The 22,393-nt window shown below is 30.8% G+C and overlaps 1 protein-coding gene across 2 annotated transcripts; it reads right to left on the bottom strand.

The window, feature by feature from the left end:
• Positions 1–2,063: 2,063 nt before the first annotated feature.
• Positions 2,064–22,393, bottom strand: LOC113399895 (uncharacterized). Of its 2 annotated transcripts, none has more exons than XM_026639164.2 (4): positions 22,114–22,393; positions 21,966–21,993; positions 14,739–14,921; positions 2,064–2,990 (listed from the first exon to the last, which is right to left on the bottom strand). In XM_026639164.2, exons 1-4 carry the CDS (start codon positions 22,131–22,133, stop codon positions 2,583–2,585), a joined length of 639 nt encoding a protein of 212 aa, XP_026494949.2. In that variant the 5' UTR covers positions 22,134–22,393; the 3' UTR covers positions 2,064–2,582. The 2 variants fall into 2 exon arrangements, with proteins under 2 accessions (XP_026494949.2, XP_064071651.1); XM_064215581.1 differs by having other exon boundaries at positions 21,918–21,993; positions 22,114–22,371.

A 22,393-nucleotide genomic window follows, 5' to 3' on the forward strand; every position in this document is an offset into this window, starting at 1 on the left:
GTACAACTGGCAGAATGGTTTATTTACTTCGATAGATTTGTATTTTTGTAGTTGCAACCTTTGTCATACTTTGTTTGTTTCATGTTTAATTCATTTTACAATTCGCTACGTTTATATTGTTGTATTTTTACCTACCGACATTGTTGACTGAAGTATCGTTCTTCACCCCGAAAATATTGAAGCTTTTCGAGAACTTACAAAGTTAAAAGAGAAGTTACAAAGTTTCTTTTATGACGTGCGTGTACAGTACTATCGGGAAACGCAATTCTGTCGAAATCTCGTGCAAAATAATAAAAACATCATTGCGAACTAATCCCAAATATAATATGTTTTAAAATCAATAAAAATTACTCAATAATTTCGTTGTCTTGGTTATGTTAATGATCTTGCAAATAGGAAAATGAATTGAATTCTAGATACGATTATAATAAATATGCCGATTTCCTTCTTCGCTAAAATAAAGCCGACTTTAAGCCATTCTTTGCGAGCGACTGTCAAACGTGATGCCAACAATTAAGATGTTACCGATAAAAGCTTGTCACTACCAAGAGAAGCAATTACTGAATAGACAGGCTTTCCATAAATTATCAAGACGTTTTCGTTATCTTGTAAGAATTCTTTGTAGTTATTATATATTTCTTATATTTAATATATAAGATTTCATTTAAATACAAATATTCCATATTCGATTGCAATTAATATTACATCAGTCTAAGATTTAATAATAGAAAATTTCGAGTTACGTATTTGAGAAAGAAAACGTTTCCATTTTTGTATTTTGCATATTTATCACAAAACCCGGTTATTTTAGTTTAAGTTACATTTAAAAAATGGTAAAATATAAAAATACTGAATTCTGTTGAAGTGAAACTATTGGCGCGCGCGTTACTAGAGTTGGCTGTCAGATAGTACCAACCCATTTTTCAAGCAGATATAATGCTAATATTGTTTTTTTTTACCATCACCATATTAAACATCATATTCATCTACTCTAAGACTTGTAATTTTTTATTAATTTCACTTCATATTCATTTATTGGTGTATATGTTACCGGAAATTTATGAAATCTAGGAATAGTATACAATTCCTAGGAAATGTATGTCATTCCAAAAATCGCACGTAAATGTGTAAAATATTTATATAAATGTATATAATATTAAATACATTTCCTAAATAGCAATCGGAAATGTAAAACAATACTTTAATATTGTGACAATTATAATTACTTAAATAACAGACTGATTATAGTACCTTACCTTACCAAACGAAAGTTTGACTTTATAAGAATTTGTGAAAGTTTGACTTTATAACTTATATTAAGTCGATTTTGTTATAAATATATTTTAAAAGTTACTAGATAGTTGATTATCGAAGCTTTAATTAGTAAGATAATATGAAGATTATTATATTTTACGATATGATTGTTACCTGAACGTTGTTGTCTCAACGGGGTGCTTTAACAAAAAATATTTTTCTCATTTTAACAACGTGTTTTATAACAGAAAGCATTATTTTTATTTATTTCCTATTACGATATTGGAATAATATACAATTCTTAGGAATTGTACACATTTCCTAGGACATTTATTTATTAAATAGTTTTTGAAACAATATTTTATATATATATATATATATATATAATTTCCTAGATTGGTATACAATTCCTAGATTTCATACATTTCCGGCAACATATACATACTTTTATTACACATCCTTTCAATATCCATCAAGTTCGATATTTCACATGTGCTGGAGGTTCGTAACAGCCGCATTTTTAATATAAATTTAAAGATCTCTTTTAACAGTTTTAAAAATGACAAATAAAACCCCTCCATATATACATTTTTTATGTTATATCAATTTGTACGCTAAAGATAATATTTGGCACATACGACTACGGATATACGATACGGATACGGTCATTATGGAGATGGAATTTTAACAAAATTAAATAAGAAACATGACAAGTCTTTTTTTAATAAATTAAATATTACAGTTTTATACAAAAAAAAAAACTAAAACTATTTATAATTTTAATTCAATTGTCTTTATAACTCGCTATATTGGATAGTGTTAATGTGATTTAGAAATTACTTCATACTTTTATTTTTAGCTTACAAAAGCTTCGATGACCACTTTCATCAAATATTAAAGTATCACATTCGAAAAAGTACAGTTTACGTGATAATTGTAAAATAAGACAATTTTTATTTGAATGAACTTTGGAACACATTCAATTAGTACATTTACGATTATTTAACAATATTCAAAATTATTTCAAACAGATTAATATCTTGTACATAACCTTGCTCCTTTCGATATTATAGCGATAAATAAATAATACCGCATTCAAGTATTTTCGAAGAGCAAATGTTTAATACAAAGACTTTATTTTCGCCTTTTAAAAGCCTATCAATTAGGCAAACAGGGAGTTCCGAACGTATATTCTATTTGAGGATATTACTTTTCGACTAATTAGATTTTCAAATTGTTAACAATGCTGACGATTTTAATCACTTATATATGGACATATGTTATTACTATGTAAAGGATATAATTAGATTTAAAATATATTGATAAGCTCAACCTATAGAATATGACCTTTTAAAAGTTGCATGTCTTTTCTTCCTACAGAATTTTCTCTTGAACTTTCTCCGCGTCTGAAAACCTTTCAATCTATCGCTATTTGTTAACGTTTCAACAATATTCGTCCACTTCTGGTCTAAGTCTTCTGGTAATTTATCATTAATTAAAATTATAGGTTTAACAAAACGAACATTTTTATCTTCATGTTTCGTGTCTCCCTTTTGGAAAACTGAGGAGATTTCCGACCAATCTTTTGGTGCGTCTTCGGGTGAGTTGACTTTCGTGTCTCTGTTAGGAATAACGGAAATCTCTATATTGCTGTGTGATAGCTCTGATGTATGGTCGTCAGCTTCACCGGTCGTTGGCATAGCGGCATTCAAAGCCGCCTCTGCGGCCGCCAGCAGCTGTAATAAAGCAATTTACATATTAATTGAAATATTCCTTTGAATATTTACTAAACTAATAGTTTTACATACTTCTTTAGTTCATTGTTCAAGTTCCTTTCTAAAGTTATTATCGCAAACTATTTTATCTTAAGTAGGCGTTTAAACTTCTAATGTATTTATTAATCATAAGTTTTAAAATTGATTTAAAACGTTGATATAATACTTTGAAATATTAATTTTATAATTTTGTTGAATACTCTTCATTAAGAACTAACTTATGATAATATCACACTAGAAGTTCCCATTCCAAAACAAACTCACTGCGTATTTGACTCGCGAAATATAGACATCGATACGCTTACGATGACGCGAGTGGACCTTTTAAAAGTTATATTAATTATAGTCAATCTTACATTTCACTTTCGATCACGTTCTGCGGGAAGATTCGAGTTTGTTCTTATCGCTAACATTTTGTTCTTGGTGCTATGGCAACCGTTACGTAAAATCCAACAAAAAATAGCAAAGTTAAATTACAATCAGATTAACGATGCCTCAAAACATACAATCACCTAATACAAATGTATAAGATTTACAATAAAAGAAAAAATAAATTAACACTTAAGTGATATTACATTAAAATAAGATTGTCGTTTGATCCCGAACTAGGGGGACCTATTTTTAGGGTTCTGTAGCCAAATGGCAAAAAACGGACCCCTTATAGATTCGTCATGTCTGTCTGTCTGTCTGACCGTCCGTATATCACATCCACTTTTTTCCGAAACTATAAGAACTATACTGTTGAAACTTGGTAAGTAGATGTATTCTGTGAACCGCATTAAGATTTTCACGCAAAAATAAAAAAAAAACAATTAATTTTGGGGTTTCCACATACTTGAACTGACAGAACTGAAACTCAAAAATTGTTTTTTCATCAAACTCATACGTGTGGGGTATATATGGATAGGTCTTCAAAAATTATATAGAGGTTTCTAATATCATTTTTTTCTAATCTGAGTTTGCGCGAGAGACACTTCCAAAGTGGTAAAATGTGTGACCTCCCCTTCAACTTCGAAAATAAGAGAATTATAAAACTAAAAAAAATATATGATGTACATTACCATGCAAACTTGTACCGAAAATTGGTTTGAACGAAATCTAGTAAGTAGTTTTTTTTTTAATACGTCATAAATCGTAAACCGCAATTTACCTTTCATTCAATCAACTCAAATTTATAAATAAAAAATTTAATTTCATAAACATAAACCTTGTTACTTGCTGCTACGGAAACCTTCATGGGCGAGTTCGACTCGCACTTGGCCGCTTTTTTTATTCATACGATGATAACACAATTGCTATTCTTTTGAATTTCTTAAATTGAATTTAATTATAATTCAAACAAAACTCTTATAAAAAAAATAATCAAATCGCAAGCATTTGTTGATAATATTTATAAATTAAACTTACTCAATATACCGAAGTTGAAGAAGTGAGAAGATAAAATATTCTCCCAAGTAACAATAAAATCTTTAGTAATCTTACATTTATTTTTATGGATCAATAACTTAACATCTTACTACTTTTTAATAGGAACACTATTTCGAGAACAAAGGCAAGGGTTTCAAACGGATGTTGTTAACGCTTACTCTCGAATAAATAGTTGAAAACAGATAGCTGTAAAGTTTTAATACATTTATATAGAAGAACTATTTCCACATGTTCCACCATTTTCAACCTCAAAGCCGTCGTAAAACTGTGCGAAACGAATCTCTGGAGAGCGGTGGTCGCAAAACAAGCGGTCCGAACCGCCACGGATCATCTATTCTCGGAATTCGTTATCTCTATTTACGTCAAGACATTTCTCATGAAATAACAAACTTCAAAAATAATCCCATCACATTTTTATTACGTACATCACATTTAATCTACACCGATCATTAGACGTTCACTTTAAGTCAGTTCATTCCGCTCGACTTGAAAGAAGTTTTAATCAAAGCGAATTGATTGTTTGACATCCAATATTTCTACCAAACATCATCATCATCATGATCAGCCTGTGTCATTCCACTGCTGGACGTTGGCCTCCCCCAATACAAACATTACTGCATCGAACTCTTTAAAAATGCATGCTAAGAACACGTATTCCGTAACAGTAACAATATACTAACTTGAAAAATATTATTAATAGATACATGATGCATCTAAATATTATTTTTAACTCATCGTGTAGTTAAAAATGTGTACAAAATTACCTGTAATATTAACTTAAAACTTATATTAGTGATATTTGAAACCTCGAAGACAAGAAGATGTTCTTTAGCGAGATAAACGTTTATTGATTTTATCCTTTACGGTCAAGTTATAGAAAAACAACACTGAAATCCGTCATGTTTCCACTTACAATTATTAAATATTATTCTTGATATTATTTATACAAATGAATATTACACGCATTAAATATATTAAAGATATATTAATACGAACAACAGTAACACTATAATTGTAACAGAACGTCGTCTTTAAATGAAATATTATAATCCGAAACTACTTATATCTCGATATAGAAACTTATTAAATAATTTTGTAACATAATCTTTATAGGCCTGGCACGGGTTAGTAATAATAACATTCAGTATAATTGTTGTTTAATAGACATAATATTTACGGTATACTTTATTAAATAAATGTATTAAATTTTAGTAAATATGATATAGTTACTTTAAAAAAAATTAAACTTATGTATTTATTAAATTACTATAAATAATAAGAGGGGCGAGAGGAGGATAAATCGAGAGGCTTAAAGGTGGTCTAACGGAGGGAGCTTCTTTTAATTTGATTTGAGGTGTACGCCGGAAGCTATTTCAGCCAACATAAATTAGTTATGTTATAGTTATATTTTGTTATTTTTTGTACAACTATTGAGTTTATGTTGTTAAAATTGTTAAATATAACTTTTTTTGCTCTCATAAATTCTTAAAATTAGTAATAATTATAAATCATCCATGTAATTAAAGGAAACTAAAATATCAAGACATAGTATTGGTACCAGAGCCTAATAATATATATTTTTTTGTATATGTTGACAGGCAAATGGGCCACTGATGGCAAGTGGTCACCGCCCATAGACATCGGCGCTGTAAGAAATATTAACCATTCCTTACATCGCCAATGTACCACCAAGCTGGGGAACTAAGATGCTATGTTCCTAATGCTTGTTAGATATATATATATATAAACATATGAATATAAATTATGAGTGAGACAAATAACGTCGACAGGTGTGGCTTCACTGAGTGCCATATTAAATTCAGTTGAAGGTAACTTGTGACATATGTTTATTGTTATATCTTAAACAAAGTTCGTCAACACGACAAAGTTTATGAACATGTAATACAGTGTTCTTTGTCAAATTTCCCAGATGTTCGACTAGTGTAACATCTAAAGTAGTGATGTTTTATGAATAATAAAATTATTATATAATTTATAAAAGCTTTTATTTGACTTTGACTGTCAATTTTGCAACTAAATTTAAAATCTCTTTTTTATTTTACTTGGTAGTAGGAGGTTCAAGACCGTCTGATAAGAAAGGGCACCACTTACCAGATATTCATAAGTAACAACATCTAGTTCATCCTTCAAGGCCTAAAGATTATGTAGTTTGATAAATATTCTCTGGGAAAAGCACTTTGTGAACGATGAGAAAAAGGATATATGGAGCTATGAGACGCTGCGGAGAAGAGCAGAAGAATATTTTTAAGAATATTTTATACTATATTTTTAATACGATATCTTCTTTGGAAAAGGGGTTTTCCACCATGCTGCTGCAGTGCGAGTTGATAGATGTGGTATTTTTCTGACACGTATAGGAAATTGCTCATTAATAGAATACTTTTCGAAAGAGATATTTGCATTTAAGCTCATTTACAACGCAGGACTGATGAAAAACAGTAATTGTGGATAATAACGTGATTGAAAATTTAGTCCGTTTAAAAGATCAGTAGTAAAACAAAATTAAATCACACGACGACACACGGTAAGTCATATTTGATAAATGTATATTTATCAAATATGACTTACCGTGTCACAGCTGTAGAGAGCTTGTTGTCGATCCTTGATTTAATTAAACGCGATCGACATCGCTTTACTACATTTTTCAAACAAGTAACAGGGAATTAGCTTTGAACAAATACTCGTCTAAAAAATAATAAAATATAGTTTTTCAATGATACCAGTATTTTTATCTAAATTTAAATTTAAGGCTATAATTCTGATGTGAATAAATTGTAAGTTTCCTAAGATTTTTAAATCGAGTAAAAATTTTTATTACCATCATCATGATCAAAACGACGACTTAAATTAATAGTTACGACAATTAAAAGAATGTTGTAAGATGAGCTCTAACTAGAAATAAAGAATGTATATACAATACTGTGTGTATTTATTACTTTACTCGTTTGTGTTGCAAAATATTATATTCGAAACAAAAGAGAGCAAAATTTAAAAAAAATATAACACAAGTCACGTCTGCGAAGGAAGATTTAATAATGAAAATATATCACTAGACGCTAAAAAATCAAAGAGGGTAGAAATGAGGACTTTATTGTGTTTTCAGCTAAAACAATTTGGCCAATTTGAATTTGCCTATAAAATTCTATAATTTTATTTATACACAAATCTTGTCGTATTTAATATGTACATTCGTCAATTCCCTTTACACCACTTGTTTATTTGAACTGGACAAACGCCAAGAAGCGAGACGATCGATCATCCGTTCAGAATAAAATTCTTGAACCAAAACGAGAACTTCGTTCTGTAGGCTATGTCATTTATCTTTCACCGATGTCCTCAGAGTTAAGTTTATATTATTTTTAACAGATTATTAAGGAACAATCGTTAATAAATGCCTCTTCTCATAAAAAGTTTCTTTGGAGCTTATTCCATCACGCTGGTCCATGATGTTTAATAGATAATAAGCGCTTTTAAGTCAAAATCTTTAGTTATATTTGTATTTAAGATATTTTTTTAACGAAGATCTTTTTTCGTAATATAAAACGATACTTATTAGTTTCACTTGGTGGTAGCACTTTGTGCAAACGCGTCTGGGTAGGTACCACCCAGTAAGTGGTCCCAGCCGCCCATAGACAACGGCGCTGTAAGAAATATTAACCATACCTTACATCGCCAATGCTGGCTCACTCCCACTTCAAACGGGAACACAACAATACTGAGTACCACCCGTGCAAGCCCGGGTAAGTATCAACTAACCCAGACGGGGTTGCTCAATGCCCTACCATACATATAAAACATCGAATTAAAAATGTATTACTATTTCGAAATGAGGCATTCGTTAATATTATTTTACCGATCAATTAAGCGCTAACAACTAAACCGACATTAGTAAACTTTACCGAGCAAAATTATATTTTTAAACTTAATATTAAATCCGCATTTACACTCATATTAAACAATAACACTGTTACATACCAATGTTATATCCAAATATCATCTAATTTCGGAATAATTTAATATATATAAAATGTTTTTGACGCGTAAACCTGTCATCGAATGTCGAAAATTGGCAGTCGGGCGTTAATAGCGTGACCTTGAGTATACACACTTCGTCAGTAAACAATAAGGGAAAACAAACAAACGTGCTCAAAATTGTTTATATTAATAAAACTTCTTACTATTAACATACGTTACCTATGAAAGCAAACGCCTCCGCACTAGAATATTTATAATAAAATATTACTCGTTCGTTAAATGATTAGGTTTTAAGGCATCGTAGCTTTAGGTCTTGAGTTCGATGTCTATAAAAAAGTATGCGTAGTATAGGTGTTTCTGTTAAGAAAATCCTAGGTGCTCGTAGCGTTTACACTATCACGACTTCTGAGTCAATGGATTTACGTGTACTTTAGAATTTCCGGTAATGTCGGACTTAATGGATTATAGTAATTAGTAAAGTAAGGCTTTAACGATCGAAACAGTGTGTACTCACTTATTCAATATCTTCTACAGCCTGTCAATTATTTATATTGAAGTAACAAGCTCCATGAACTTTTTTTTAATATAACTACGCACTTATACAAGTTTAAGACTTTGATTAAATGAATGCGATTCATTTAACGAACGAATACGTGTAAATATGCATTGAACGTACTTAGTACCGGTTGAAATACTAATAATATTTCAACAAAGGCCTTTTAGCCTCAATAACAATATCTTATATACCATTAATTCCAATCATATATCACGAGAAATTTCTACTAAATTCAAGATAAATTACTTCATCGAACACTTTTGGTATTTGTTAAATGTATTGTATTTTTAAAAAATGTATTGATAAAACAATTTGGAATAATATTTCTTGTTCCATTAAATTTAAAAATCTTCGATATTTTACATGTATTTATTGTTAGTTTTAAAAAGTTGGTGTTAATGTTTTATGCAACACAGACGAAATTCTAACTAAAGCAAATGGCAAACTCTTAATTTTATTACACAAACGCTTCCTTGCTTTGGTGAAATCCTTCTTTTATTTTTGATGTTCTTTATTCCAGACATCATCAAAATTTAAAATTTAATCCATTATTTATTAATATATTTAATTTAATAAAAATAAATCATTTTTTATTCTATAGATATCTCAATCAAATTATTTATATAATATGATTACAGAGAAACCTGAACTATTTTGCTCGAAAATACTATTGAACAAAGATAAAATCCGGTTGCTTTATTTAAAATTTGTACGCCTGAAAATCATAAATAATAGCGAAAACGCTCAAAAAAAAATCAGTGTCGTTTTCGATAAAACTGTATTTTTTATATAATTTCAACAGAATATTTATTAAATTATAATATTTACAACTTTATTACCCGTATTATCACAAAAACCGATGTCAATGATAAGAAGGTCACATGCAGCAAAAACATGTGGTACAAACAGCGTATGTATTCAAAATTTACGAGTGAATTACGAAGTGAGATTTTACAGAATAGCACTCTATGATTATACCCGCCCGCACCACAATGTTATGTTCTAATTAAAATATAAATTATCTCTTTGCGGTAACATGAAATAATCACATATAATTTAGTAAACAATTAAGAGTCTGTTAAATTTTTACTCCATGTAAAATTGATCAAAGAACAGAAACAATGAATTACAAACGAAATATTTTCACTAATTTTATTATGACCTTGAATAATTTATTGTCAATTCATATTTAATAATTATATGTATGTGTTTTCCAGATAATTCTTACGTACTATTAACACAAGGAACAAGCATAAACTTGTAACCACTTTTTCCGAACTACGAGTTAGTACACTTTTTTATGTGACAATGTATACATTTCATACAACAGGATCTCAGAAAACGTTCATAACTTGTACACTGTAGAATATAAAAAAATCGTAAAGTAACGTTTGCTGGAACGTTCCAAAGAACATTACAAAATTAACGACTTTTTAGATGACAATCCATCTGGAGAATGAAACGACCGTCGAAGGACTTTAAAAAAAAAGAAATATAACGGTATTAATTCTGTTGTAAGCTATAATTCCTTGGTGGTATGACTTTGTGCGAACCCGTCTGGGTAGGTACCACCCACTCAGCAGATATTCTGCCGCCAAGCATAAATACTTGGTATTGTTGTGTTCCGGTTTGAAGGGTGAGTGAACCAATGTAACATACAGTACAGGCACAACGGACATAACATCTTAGTTCCCAAGGTTAGTGGTGCATTGGCGAAGTAAGGGATGGTTAATATTTCCATCAGCGCTAATGTCTATGGTCGATGGAGACCACTTGCCATAAAATGCCAATAAAAAAATAATTGTAGTTAAAACCGCTTATAGAGTATAATAGATATTATCAGTTTCGAGATATTTTTGACAATCAATAAACAAGTGTAATGCTTGAATATACTTAATGAAATTTTAAAATAACTGATTGATAAACAACGCACTATCTTAACTGTTCGGTCAAACAGGATGAAATTGTGCGCAGGAATTACTTATAAAACGTACATGAACTTTAAAGAATTCTTATCAAAATTATTAAGGGATTTAAATCCGAGCTGTAAGTTTGTGTTTGATAGAAACTCGTCAATTCTGATGTTTTAATTTTGGATATTGATATTCAGGTTTCTGTTAACGAAAATACCTTAAATTTATTTTTGACTGTTGAAATTATTTTTGAAAATCCGAAATATGGAAATTGGACTAAAGGCAACGCAACCAAAAAATCTCTAATATTTTAAGAAACCTCCGATTTTATTTTATTTTAAGAAATTTCCGATTTTGACTTTGACTTATTGAACTAAATTATAAAATTGTCAATTTAAGTATAAAACATAAAAAACAATACAATATAAATCCTCTGAATAAATAAGGGAAAAATTCATATAAACACTTGAGAAATAAATATTTTAACAGATTCACACCAGGCAATCTTCCTATCTATAATCCACGTCGAATAACATATCTTATCCGTACGTGCTAGCCTTATTTCTTACGTGTTCTTTCGAATACCTTTTATTATCACCAAAACTATTGGTCCGAACACAATATTACGTAGGCTATATTCTTATCAGAAAACCAATAGTATAAGTGTGTCGCGTGTTTCAATAAGGGTACACAGAAAAATTTAATCAGATTGATTCCACTTTTATCAATAGGTTTCACTATAATTTGGGTTATTTCTTTAGCAATTAATAATAGCATATTTAACAATTCGCAGTTACCACTGTAAAGGACTTTTTTTCATTTACTCCCGAACTCAGGAAGAATTAGACCTTCATGTGAAGAAATATCGGTACCAACCCACAGAAGCACTAAATAAATTATTAAGATTTAAAACAGAGAAAACCAGTGTTATGAAATTTAAAAAAAAATGTAATATATCTTTAAAAAAAGCATACCATTATAATACACGCATATATAATATGACAGGATTACCTTAATTATAAAAACGGGTTTCTCTTTTATATCTTAACAACTTTTATAAATGCATCTATGGTTCGGTTTTTTTCGGTCAAATTATAAAACTAAATTATGCATGAATGCTTAGTTTTCCCACTGAGTTTTTGAGTGCCAACTCCGCTTGAGGATTTGAAATCGCAATTTTCAGTTAAGTTGTTCTAGCCACTGATCTCTGTTCGTCATTTTCCCAGCAATGCGACATTTGTTTCAATTACCAACGGTGATTTCCATTTACCACAGCTTCCACAAATACATCAAAACAAATGAACATTATCATTCATCCGAGCTTATTTCTCGCGCAAAGCTCATAATCATTATGTAATTTACAACGGTTCTTGACATTGAACGAACACGTTTTAATTCATTCTTCGTAAACAAAACGTCAAAGCCGCTTCAATCGATCGTAGCGTTTTCGATGTTTACGATAAACGAGCAGACTGTCTATGAATCAGCACGTACAATATACAGATGAACATTTTTAACCAATCATTATACCAAGTTTGAAGTTTGTTTTTAATCATTGAATACATTTATTTCGACGAAGTCCAAATCAGCTGCGAATAAGTGTTGTAGGTACACAGATTTTTGTTGTAAAAAATAAATTTCAATACATCGTGGTTGCGAGATTTGATGTTGGCCCGAAATGAACATTGGACCTAACCGCTTAGTCGAATGTCCTAATTGATAGTTAATAACGTTCTATTAATAATAATATTACAAAGATGATGGGTTATTTAACACAGAAAAAAAAATCAGTGTTAGGTAAACCATTTATCGAGGAAGGCTTGAAGCTATTTTTCATTACTACAACCAATAGCAGCGGAGTATAAATGAACAATGTTGTAAAATCGAGGGAAAAAATAATTCATTTGTGAGCTTCCGTCTCGTACGCAACGTAAACGATTAAAGTTTCGCAAAAATCATGTATGTCAGGATCTAATATAACCGAGCGATTCGTGACGATTAGCTTCTATTGTATATAAACATCTATGTTGGTATAGCTGTTAGAAGTAGATTATGACACGGTATATGTATGTATTTTTCGGATAAGGTTCTCATACATTTGATTGTAATTAATTACTAAATGGCGGTCGCCACGACATTGCTAACATTTAAGCACATTTTAGAGAACATCGTATCGGAAAATATCTTATAAAAAATTAAAGTGACATTGCATGTGATGCAATTTTAGGTAGATTTAAAAAGACTGTAAGTGCGCGTGGTTTAGTTTTCATGATAATATATCGAACAAAGTTGTGGTGCATAACATTTTGAAGTATAAAATGAGTCTTTGCGCAAACTTTCTTATAAAACTAATTTCCCGTTGTCTCTCTATTACCTTTGTCATTATAAGACAAGATGTTTGTAAGTAAACATGAGATGATATCTTAACGTATAATTAACATAATTAAAGTAAACTTTGACAAAATTATCTAAATGAAATCAACCAAAGAGAGTTATTAAAGACAATATTGCTTTAATTTTTAACCATTCCTCACATCGCCAATGCGCCACCAGATTTGGGAACTAAGATTTTATGCCCCTACTGTATGTAACACTAGCTCACTCACCCTTCATATCGGAAAACAACAATACTAAGTATGGCGAAAGAATATATGATGGTGAATGGTAGATACCATTCACCAGGCAGGCAGAAAAAACGCCTCACCGCCAAGTAACTATTTATATAAACATTTAAATAGTTACTTGGTGGTGAGGCTTTCTTTCATGTCTGACAACAAGTAACTGTTTATATTACATAATCATACATATTATTTACATATTTATATGAAATGCAATTACGATCAAATATGTTACTATTTATTCCGTCATATTTCAAAATAAACATTCATATAATGAAGTCTATTATTAACATTTCTGAAACAAATTCACGCATATTCTTATTCCGAAAATACCTAATAAAACTAACAATAGTTGGACCCTCTAATGACCACTATTACGAACGTTTCAGGAAACACTGACAGTATAAATTATTCACGTACGAGTATTATATGTGTAGCGATAAATAAAATTGGGTTGCATGACCACGACACGACGAAAATCTGTTAAACAATTCATAAGTTGTTTACTTTTTATTTCTTTAAGAACATTACGATTCTATTTAATACTTAATAGTTGTTTTATATTCGTGAGTTTTAGTGTTTTGTTTATTTTATATTGTTTTTAGTGTACGTTTATACGTCTAAAGGAAAAAGGAACGGACCTTAAGTCTGTTTGTCCTTTAAGACCCTTTTTCTCAGAAACGAATTGAGGTATAAAATTGCAATGAATACCAAATACTGAAGGCTATCCATTGGAGCTGTGAAATAATGAAAATTCTACGTCTACACAATTAAAAGATATGCCCGTTTACGTCTCATTTCCCATATATTCGCAAAAGGAATTGAAATGGTTCTTAACGTTGACCTAGATTGATTTTTGAACGTTGGCAGGAAGCAATATCTCGTACCACAATTATAGAAAAATAATCTTAAAACCGTAAATTTGTTGTTACATCAGTGTCTCTTTGTCTATCTGTCTGGTGGTACGGAACCCTTAATGCGCGAGTCCGAATCGCACTTTTCCGGTTTTTATTTTAAATATTTCAAAACATACTAATAACTCAGAAATAAATTAACAATGAATACTAAAACATGTTCATTGAGTAATCTCAAACAAGAGCGAAGTTTTAAATTAGTCTTCTGAAATAGGGAAAGAATAATTTACCAATCAGTGGAACTTAAATGTTATTCATATAATATAAAATCGTATAAAAATTACCCTTTTCTTGTCCCTGGATGCTGTATACAGAACCCAACCGACGTACACGAACATTATTAGAGCTGGCACCACCAGGCTGGCAACCACCGGTATCCGTCTCACCCACGCGTGGTACAGCGCCAGCAGGAACAAACATATACCTACAAGAATCGCTATATATCGACCCGTACGTCGCCTTTCTTCCTGAAATGTAAATAAACGTAACTTTAATTAGTATTTTATAAATAAAGACAAATAAAAACTTCATCAGAAATCGCGATAATATCCATAAAATAATATATTTTAGTAAAATCATTTAATTTTACAAATACATTTTAAGATGTTATGTCAACGCCAACACACCCTTCTTAGTAAAACAAAACACCTAGAAAGTTGTTCTATTCTCTACAGCGAATAAGATACTTAACTAAATGGATCAAAATTTAAACATTGAAAACTTTTTCGATTATCAGACTTATTATATTTTACGCGGGTAAAATCGCTATTACGCCCTATTTTTATCGTTCAAAATAACAAAGTAATCACCGCCGCAGTCACGAACTTTTCAAATAAGGCGTAATTTCGAAATTAACCGTGTAATAATTAATATAATTTCACACATTTAAAAATTCAGCTGTTCCTCTTATTAACGGAATTATAACACGCTCTTTTCTTTATTAACGTATTTTGTCACATTTATATTTATGATATATTATATCTTTATATTATATATAAAGTTAAATACCTTGTTTATAATGTTGTCTGCGCTGAACTCTACGTTGGGCGAAACTACTTAAAACGTCCCTTAGAAACCAAATCGAAATTAAAGATTAAACCACGTAACCACGTAATACATTCAGATTAATCATTTTTATTGTGATAAAATCACTTTAGAAAAATACGATTATTTTATCCAGTGTACTTTTTAAAATTAATTTGTGCGTACGGCAAAATTAGAGCAAATAAAATACAGCAAAGCGCTTTTGTAATATATTAAAGCCAGCTGAAGCGAAATTGTCTCATACAATATTGTTAAGTTTCAGAATTTCGAAGCTTATCTATCCTTATAGTTTCAATACAACTTCAGAGGTACGAAACGTTACGTGCTTTGTGTGTTAATGAGTTTTATACAAACGGTACAGTTCTCCACGAAATCAATGTCGGTGTCTGATATTTTAATATATTTAGAACGGTATAATATGTCGTACGGTTCAAATTCGCGCGTACTTTAATATATTTGAATGTGGGTACATGATAATATTAGTGTGATTGGATTAATAACGTTCCCTGGGCACCTGTCGGAATTTCTCGCCTCAACCACGTCAACTAGTCAATCAACGTCAGTGATTGAATTACGCATGTATGGAAATACGCTGAATTCGGGCACGATACCATGGCTCGATGAGTTTGTTTATTTTCATTCAAACAATATTTCCATTTTATAAAAATACTAACGAAAAGAACCGATTCATTTTACATGAATGTTGACCGAGGTCATGAGCGTTGAGTTGTTTAGGAGTAGAATGCCATCGTGTTAACTTGACACGCTAATAATTTAAAAAAAAATGAGTAAAGGACGTATTAAGTACGACTTTTTTACAGTAATATGTTATGTGTATTATGTGTGCAGACAATTAAAAGTTATTAATATTTTATGCATTATCTGAGTCACGTAATTCGTGGTGAGTAAGTTGCTGAGAGATTAGTCGGTTTTTTCTGTAACAACATGTAAATATGACGGAACCTGTATAGAATTATTAATCGTTGGATCTCGTGTAGAAATTTTCTATAATGTTTTTAAAAAAAAAATTACTACTGCAATTTCTTGCCAGTTATAGTCGATACAATTTCAAATTAGGGAATGCTCATGGATTGATTAAATCTATTTCATATTTCTGACTAATTCAAAAATAAAAATACATAGAATTAATTAGCAGTTTACAAGGCTGCAGATCCCGAGGTCTTAGCTTCGAACTCCAAGTACTTGGTTGGTTTACTTGGTGGTAGGGCTTTATGCAAGCCCACCTGGGTAGGTACCACCCACTCATCAGATATTCTACCGCTAAAAAACAGTACTCAGTATTATTGTGTTCCGGTTTGAAGTGTGAGTGAGCCAGTGTAACTACAGGCACAAGGGATATAACATCTTAGTGCCCAAGGTTGGTGGCACATTGGCGATTTCAGGAATGGTTAAAATTTCTTACAGCATCATTTCTATGAGCAGTGGTGACCGCTTAACATCAGGTGGCCCATATGCTCGTCCGCCAACCTAAACCATAAAAAAAAGGTCGTGACATAAGACTGTTTACACACCCGTGCCTCGAAACGCATGTGAAGACGTTAGTCTTGCGTTTAAACATTTTCTTTGCTTATAAAATTGTAAATTATAGTGCATAGCTGTGTGCAAAAACGCAGGATGTGTTTTTGCACACAGCTATGCACTATAATATGTCCCGCACAGTTGCCTGGCCATCCTGATTGGCCACGAGGCCATCGTGGCGAAAATCAATCATGACATCATCATCATACTTTCATCTTTATTTATTTCTTTCGGATATTCTGAGTTAAGTAAATCTACTTTAACTTTTAATTTGACTGACAATGACAGCGCGTGGTTCTCTTAGGAGTCTCAATATCACTAGAGCAACTTACAAAAAAAATGTATTTATATAATAGTTGAACTTGTTAGCAAAAAATCATAAGCGACATGATTTGAAACATATTTTATTACCGGCTGTAAATTAAAAGCTTTGAAAAAAAAGTTCAATGTAAGAGTATTTTGCTAAATTACTCTGCTTTTAGTGAATTTATATATAGATTCGTATATTTATTTAGTTTTGTCTTGTTTGGACAATTAAGATGACGTTAATATAAACATTGTTGTGGTTGTGTACATCTGTGTATTCAGATTCGAATTTTAAAGGGTTGTGGTAGGGTTTCAACCATCATTTAAACTATGTATTTATTTATATTAAACCCATACATTACAAATTTACACTGTACATTTTGAAAAGTACTCATAAGTAAAATCTCTCCTAATATTATCAAGCTGTTTGTATAATAATCACAGAATCTAATTATCTGATTTGAATAAACCTTGTTGCGTTAAATTGGCCCATTTATCGAGAAAGGTTAAAGATCATCACGCTTTAACTCACGGGGACGGAGCAGTAAAATTTTAAACGCTAGTACTTACTATAAATAAATTACATAATATATTATTATGGTTCCAAATATGATACCCACAGTCTTCCGTCCAAATCAATTATATTTTTATGGCTTCAATAAATTAATTATGATATAAATAAACAGAGAGTTTTTTAAATCGGGCGTGGATGGCCAAATCCGAAGCTATGAGGAACGGTAAAAAAATAGTCAAAGGCCTGACAGGACCGGTTTTGGTGAAACCTGAAACTGCACAATTGGATTTTTGAACCCTTAAATTTTGAAAAAATAACTTACAATGTATTACGTGTTATTTTATTTCATTCGATAGTGTAATAAGATCGAATTCTGGGAAGTAATGACTTAATTAATGAATTGAACGTGAAAATTTTAATCTAATATGGTTTTAGTTCGTACACGAAATGATGTTCAGTTTAATTTTTTTCATCACATGCTCGCTGCGAAATCGTTTTCACAGTGTTATGTTTTAATTTCAAATTTTTATTATCTCTTTGCGTTTAAAGACCACATTATTATTTTTAAATAAGCAATGTTGTCAGGGAAAAAGTATTGGATAAAATTGTTTATAGTATATGTAGCTGTCGAATTTTCAATGTAACAAGTTGCAAATATCAAGACATCTTAAATTATCTCCCGGATGTAATTATTGCCAATACGTCCGGAGCTGTAACATTTATGATAGTATTTTTTAGGAACTTTACATATACCTACGTAAGCAGATATTACAAGTTTGTTTCTATTTCTAGGATTATTATTATTTATACCAGCTTTTAACATAATCAGCCTGTAAATTTCCCACTGCTGGGCTAAGGCCTCCTCTCCCGTTGAGGAGAAGGTATGGAGCATATTCCACCACGCTGCTCCAATGCGGGTTGGTGGAATACACATGTGGCAGAATTTCGTTGAAATTAGACACATGCAGGTTTCCTCACGATGTTTTCCTTCACCGCCGAGCACGAGATGAATTATAAACACAAATTTAGCACATGAAAATTCAGTGGTGCCTGCCTGGGTTTGAACCCGAAATCATCGGTTAAGATGCACGCGTTCTAACCACTGGGCCATCTCGGCTTTTATGGTACGTTTTTGTATATACTTCCGTATAAACAGTTTATTATCATGAATATATCTTAAAGCAGCCGTCGATATAATATATTTTGCTATCGATCGTAGTTATGGATTTGTCCATCTTCGCCCAGTTTAAAAACACACATCGGCATGTGGCTGAAAGTAATAACACCTTTACACTAAGCAGTGTTCACTATGAATGGGTATCTTTTGTTCATATTACGAACAGGTTTTGTTATTTTACCTATGTATATAATTATTTATAGAACAGTGAAAGTCTGTAAATTTTCCACTACTGGGCTAAAGCCTCCTCTCCCTTTGAGGAGAAAGTTTGGAGTATATTCCACTACGCTGCTCCAATGCGGGTTGGCGGATAGACACGTGGCAGAATTTCGTTAAAATTAGACACATGTAAGTTCTCTCCCGATGTTTTCCTTCATCGCCGAGCACGAGATGAATTATAAACATCAATAAAGCAAATAAAAATTCAGTGGTGCTTTCCTGGGCTTGAATCCGCAATCTTCGGTTAAGATGCATGCGTTCTACATTTCGCATCGGGCCACATCGGCTCCTATCTATCTAATAGTTATATATGATGAATAGTTATGATCTTATTTAGAACAAAAAATCATATAATTAAATATTAAATAAAAATATACTTGTATGTTTGTTTTTGCCGTAAACCTTAAATGAATTATGAGCTTGTAAATTTCCCACTGCTGGGCTAAGACCTCCTCTCCCTTTCAGGAGAAGGTTTGGAGATTATTCCACCACGCTGCTCCAATGCAGGTTGGTGGATTAAAGACTTATATTAAAAACATTTTAAGTCAATCGTAGTAGTCATCAATAAGTCTAGACTAGTCATTAGCAGAAAGTTAGCTCGTTTAATTACAATTACAAGGAATAAATATTAGGTTAACGCTGTTAACCTAACATATATTCATTATTTATATAATATATTTAAGTGCCAATATATATTAAGTGATGGTAAACATTCGCCAGCATACCAATTAAAAAAGGAACGCGAATAAACGTAAAAATTACTTTAGTCGCTTTATATAGAATACATTCGTATGATTTAAACAAACTTTTTGGAGCAAAACATGTGGAAAAAAAGTTCTCATACTACATACTATCGACAGGAACAATAACACTGCTTTGCATCATTTTCATACAGATAATTGAAAATCATTCGAACGGAGAGAAGTTTAGCGTAATATGTATCTACTCATTTTTATCTAAGCATTCTTTTTTTTAACTAAATTAATTTACCAATAAAACTTTGAAGCATATGATTCTGTTTAAATGAACTCTGACACATTTAAAGTTATTTGCACTTAGCTGGTACTCTCTTTGTTTAACTTATAAATGTATGAGATAAACTCGGACGATAGACAAAATAAATTCAGTGCCAATACTTTGTAGCGTCTGGCGAACTCAATGATCACTTCAAAAACTTCGACTTCAACGTAACTATTTAAGGTATTTCAGAACTATTGTTGCAGGGTGGAGCCGTGTATATTTATTCATTAAAGTATCGACGGGATAGGTTTTAAAACATTTCAATCTGTCTTTTATATAGCCATTACCTACCATTCCTCAGTCGGGATTTAGCTCCGTTCGTGCCTTATATACGAAAGTCTCTAATATCACTAACTACCCTCTATTCTAAAGCTCAACTAAAACTGGGCTAAACGAGTATATGCATAATTTAATACGCAATCAAACGCACCCGAAATAAAAACACACAAGTACTTTTTTGTCTACTCAAATTTTCACTAACATTTTTCAGCAATCATGTAATAGTTTATAGATGTTTTTTATTAAATAATATCGATAGGATTTCACAATTTAATCCTTACCATTGGTTATATATTGTTTGGATTTACGTTATTATTTATGTGCATGCATATTTTTCTATCCGGGCAACATTAAATTCTTAAGTACTGTTAACTATATAAATTATACGTGAACTCTTATATTTGTTGGATGTAAGACTATGTCTTCTAGTAATATATTTCAACTTGCATGTCTCTAAATATGCCATGAGTGTATTTTATGAATAAGTATTTATTGTTTATTGCTATTTTGAGTATTAAATTTTAAGAAAAAAAATCAGTTTGGTGTAATATATGCTAAAGAAAGAGTGGGGTGTATTGGCAATATGAGTGTATTGTTTAAAGATAATCGCTTATATTCGAACTATTATTAGAGTATCATTACGTTATTGTTGTGTACTGATGAAATTTAGTGTCGTAAAAATAAAATTAATTGAAATTTGTTTGAATGTAATGTATGTATGGTATTTTAAAAAAATATTTCTATTTAATTATGTTTAAAAATATTTTATAATCAACTTCATCTCTGTTTCAGGATCGAAAGTGATGTGTACGTGTGTCGAATATCACGAACATATAATAATAGATATATAAGTAATAAAAAAGTAACATTTATATTGTTAAAACATAGAAAAAAGCATATAGTAAAATTATTTTGTTTATTTAAGTTAAGGAAAGATTTTTGCAATTTTAATTTGAAACAGAAAGAATTATAAAAGTTATTAAAATAATCATTTTAATTAAGAACATTATGTCTGCGATTTTCCGTCGCGTTATTGTATACATGCCTTAATTGAATATAACTAACTATACAAATGTTTGTATTAAAAATTTTTACAAAACTTTTCAAAATATACTATAAATATAATATATTTAATAAAAATAACTTAAAAGAATAAAAAATAATTAATTATTTTCTTAAATTAATTCCATATTTATATTTAAAAAATCTGTATATAAAATTAATTCAACAGATCTTATACGACAAAAATCCAAATCAATAAATTAAACTCTTTAAACAATTAGAATTCATTACATATATGAAATTATTTGTATGTGGATGGTACGTTAGTGTGTTACCAGAAGAATTTACAAGTATTAGAATTACCTTTACAGTAGAAGGCGCTTTATGAAGCAAGTTGACAGAGCTTCTTACCTCGTTGTTCAGTTTCAGATTCATTGTGCTGCAATTAAAATCCAATTAAAAAATGGACACTTTTTCAAACTTGCAACATTTGTTACTAAAATATACCATCTCGTACTTAATAACAATATATATTTTTATTTATTTTATATGAACACACCTGTCACTTATGTCACTCATAAACGCGAAACTTTTTCAATTTATCGTGCAATATTCCGCAGTAATATCTGCGTACGCGCGTAGTCACCGATGGGGGCGCCGGCACACTGCAAGCACTAACATCAATGCATAATTATCTTACGACGTATTTACATCGGCCGTTAAAAACGCGTTAAACTCACTGAGCGTTGTATCACTCAGACACCGAACCCGATTTAATGCCGATTCCCGATTTCCTTCTCGAAACAATAGTGCAATTAATCATTTACAACGTAAATATC

This window comes from Vanessa tameamea, chromosome 8, assembly GCF_037043105.1.
Source record: "Vanessa tameamea isolate UH-Manoa-2023 chromosome 8, ilVanTame1 primary haplotype, whole genome shotgun sequence".
Classification (NCBI taxonomy): Eukaryota; Metazoa; Arthropoda; class Insecta; order Lepidoptera; family Nymphalidae; genus Vanessa; species Vanessa tameamea.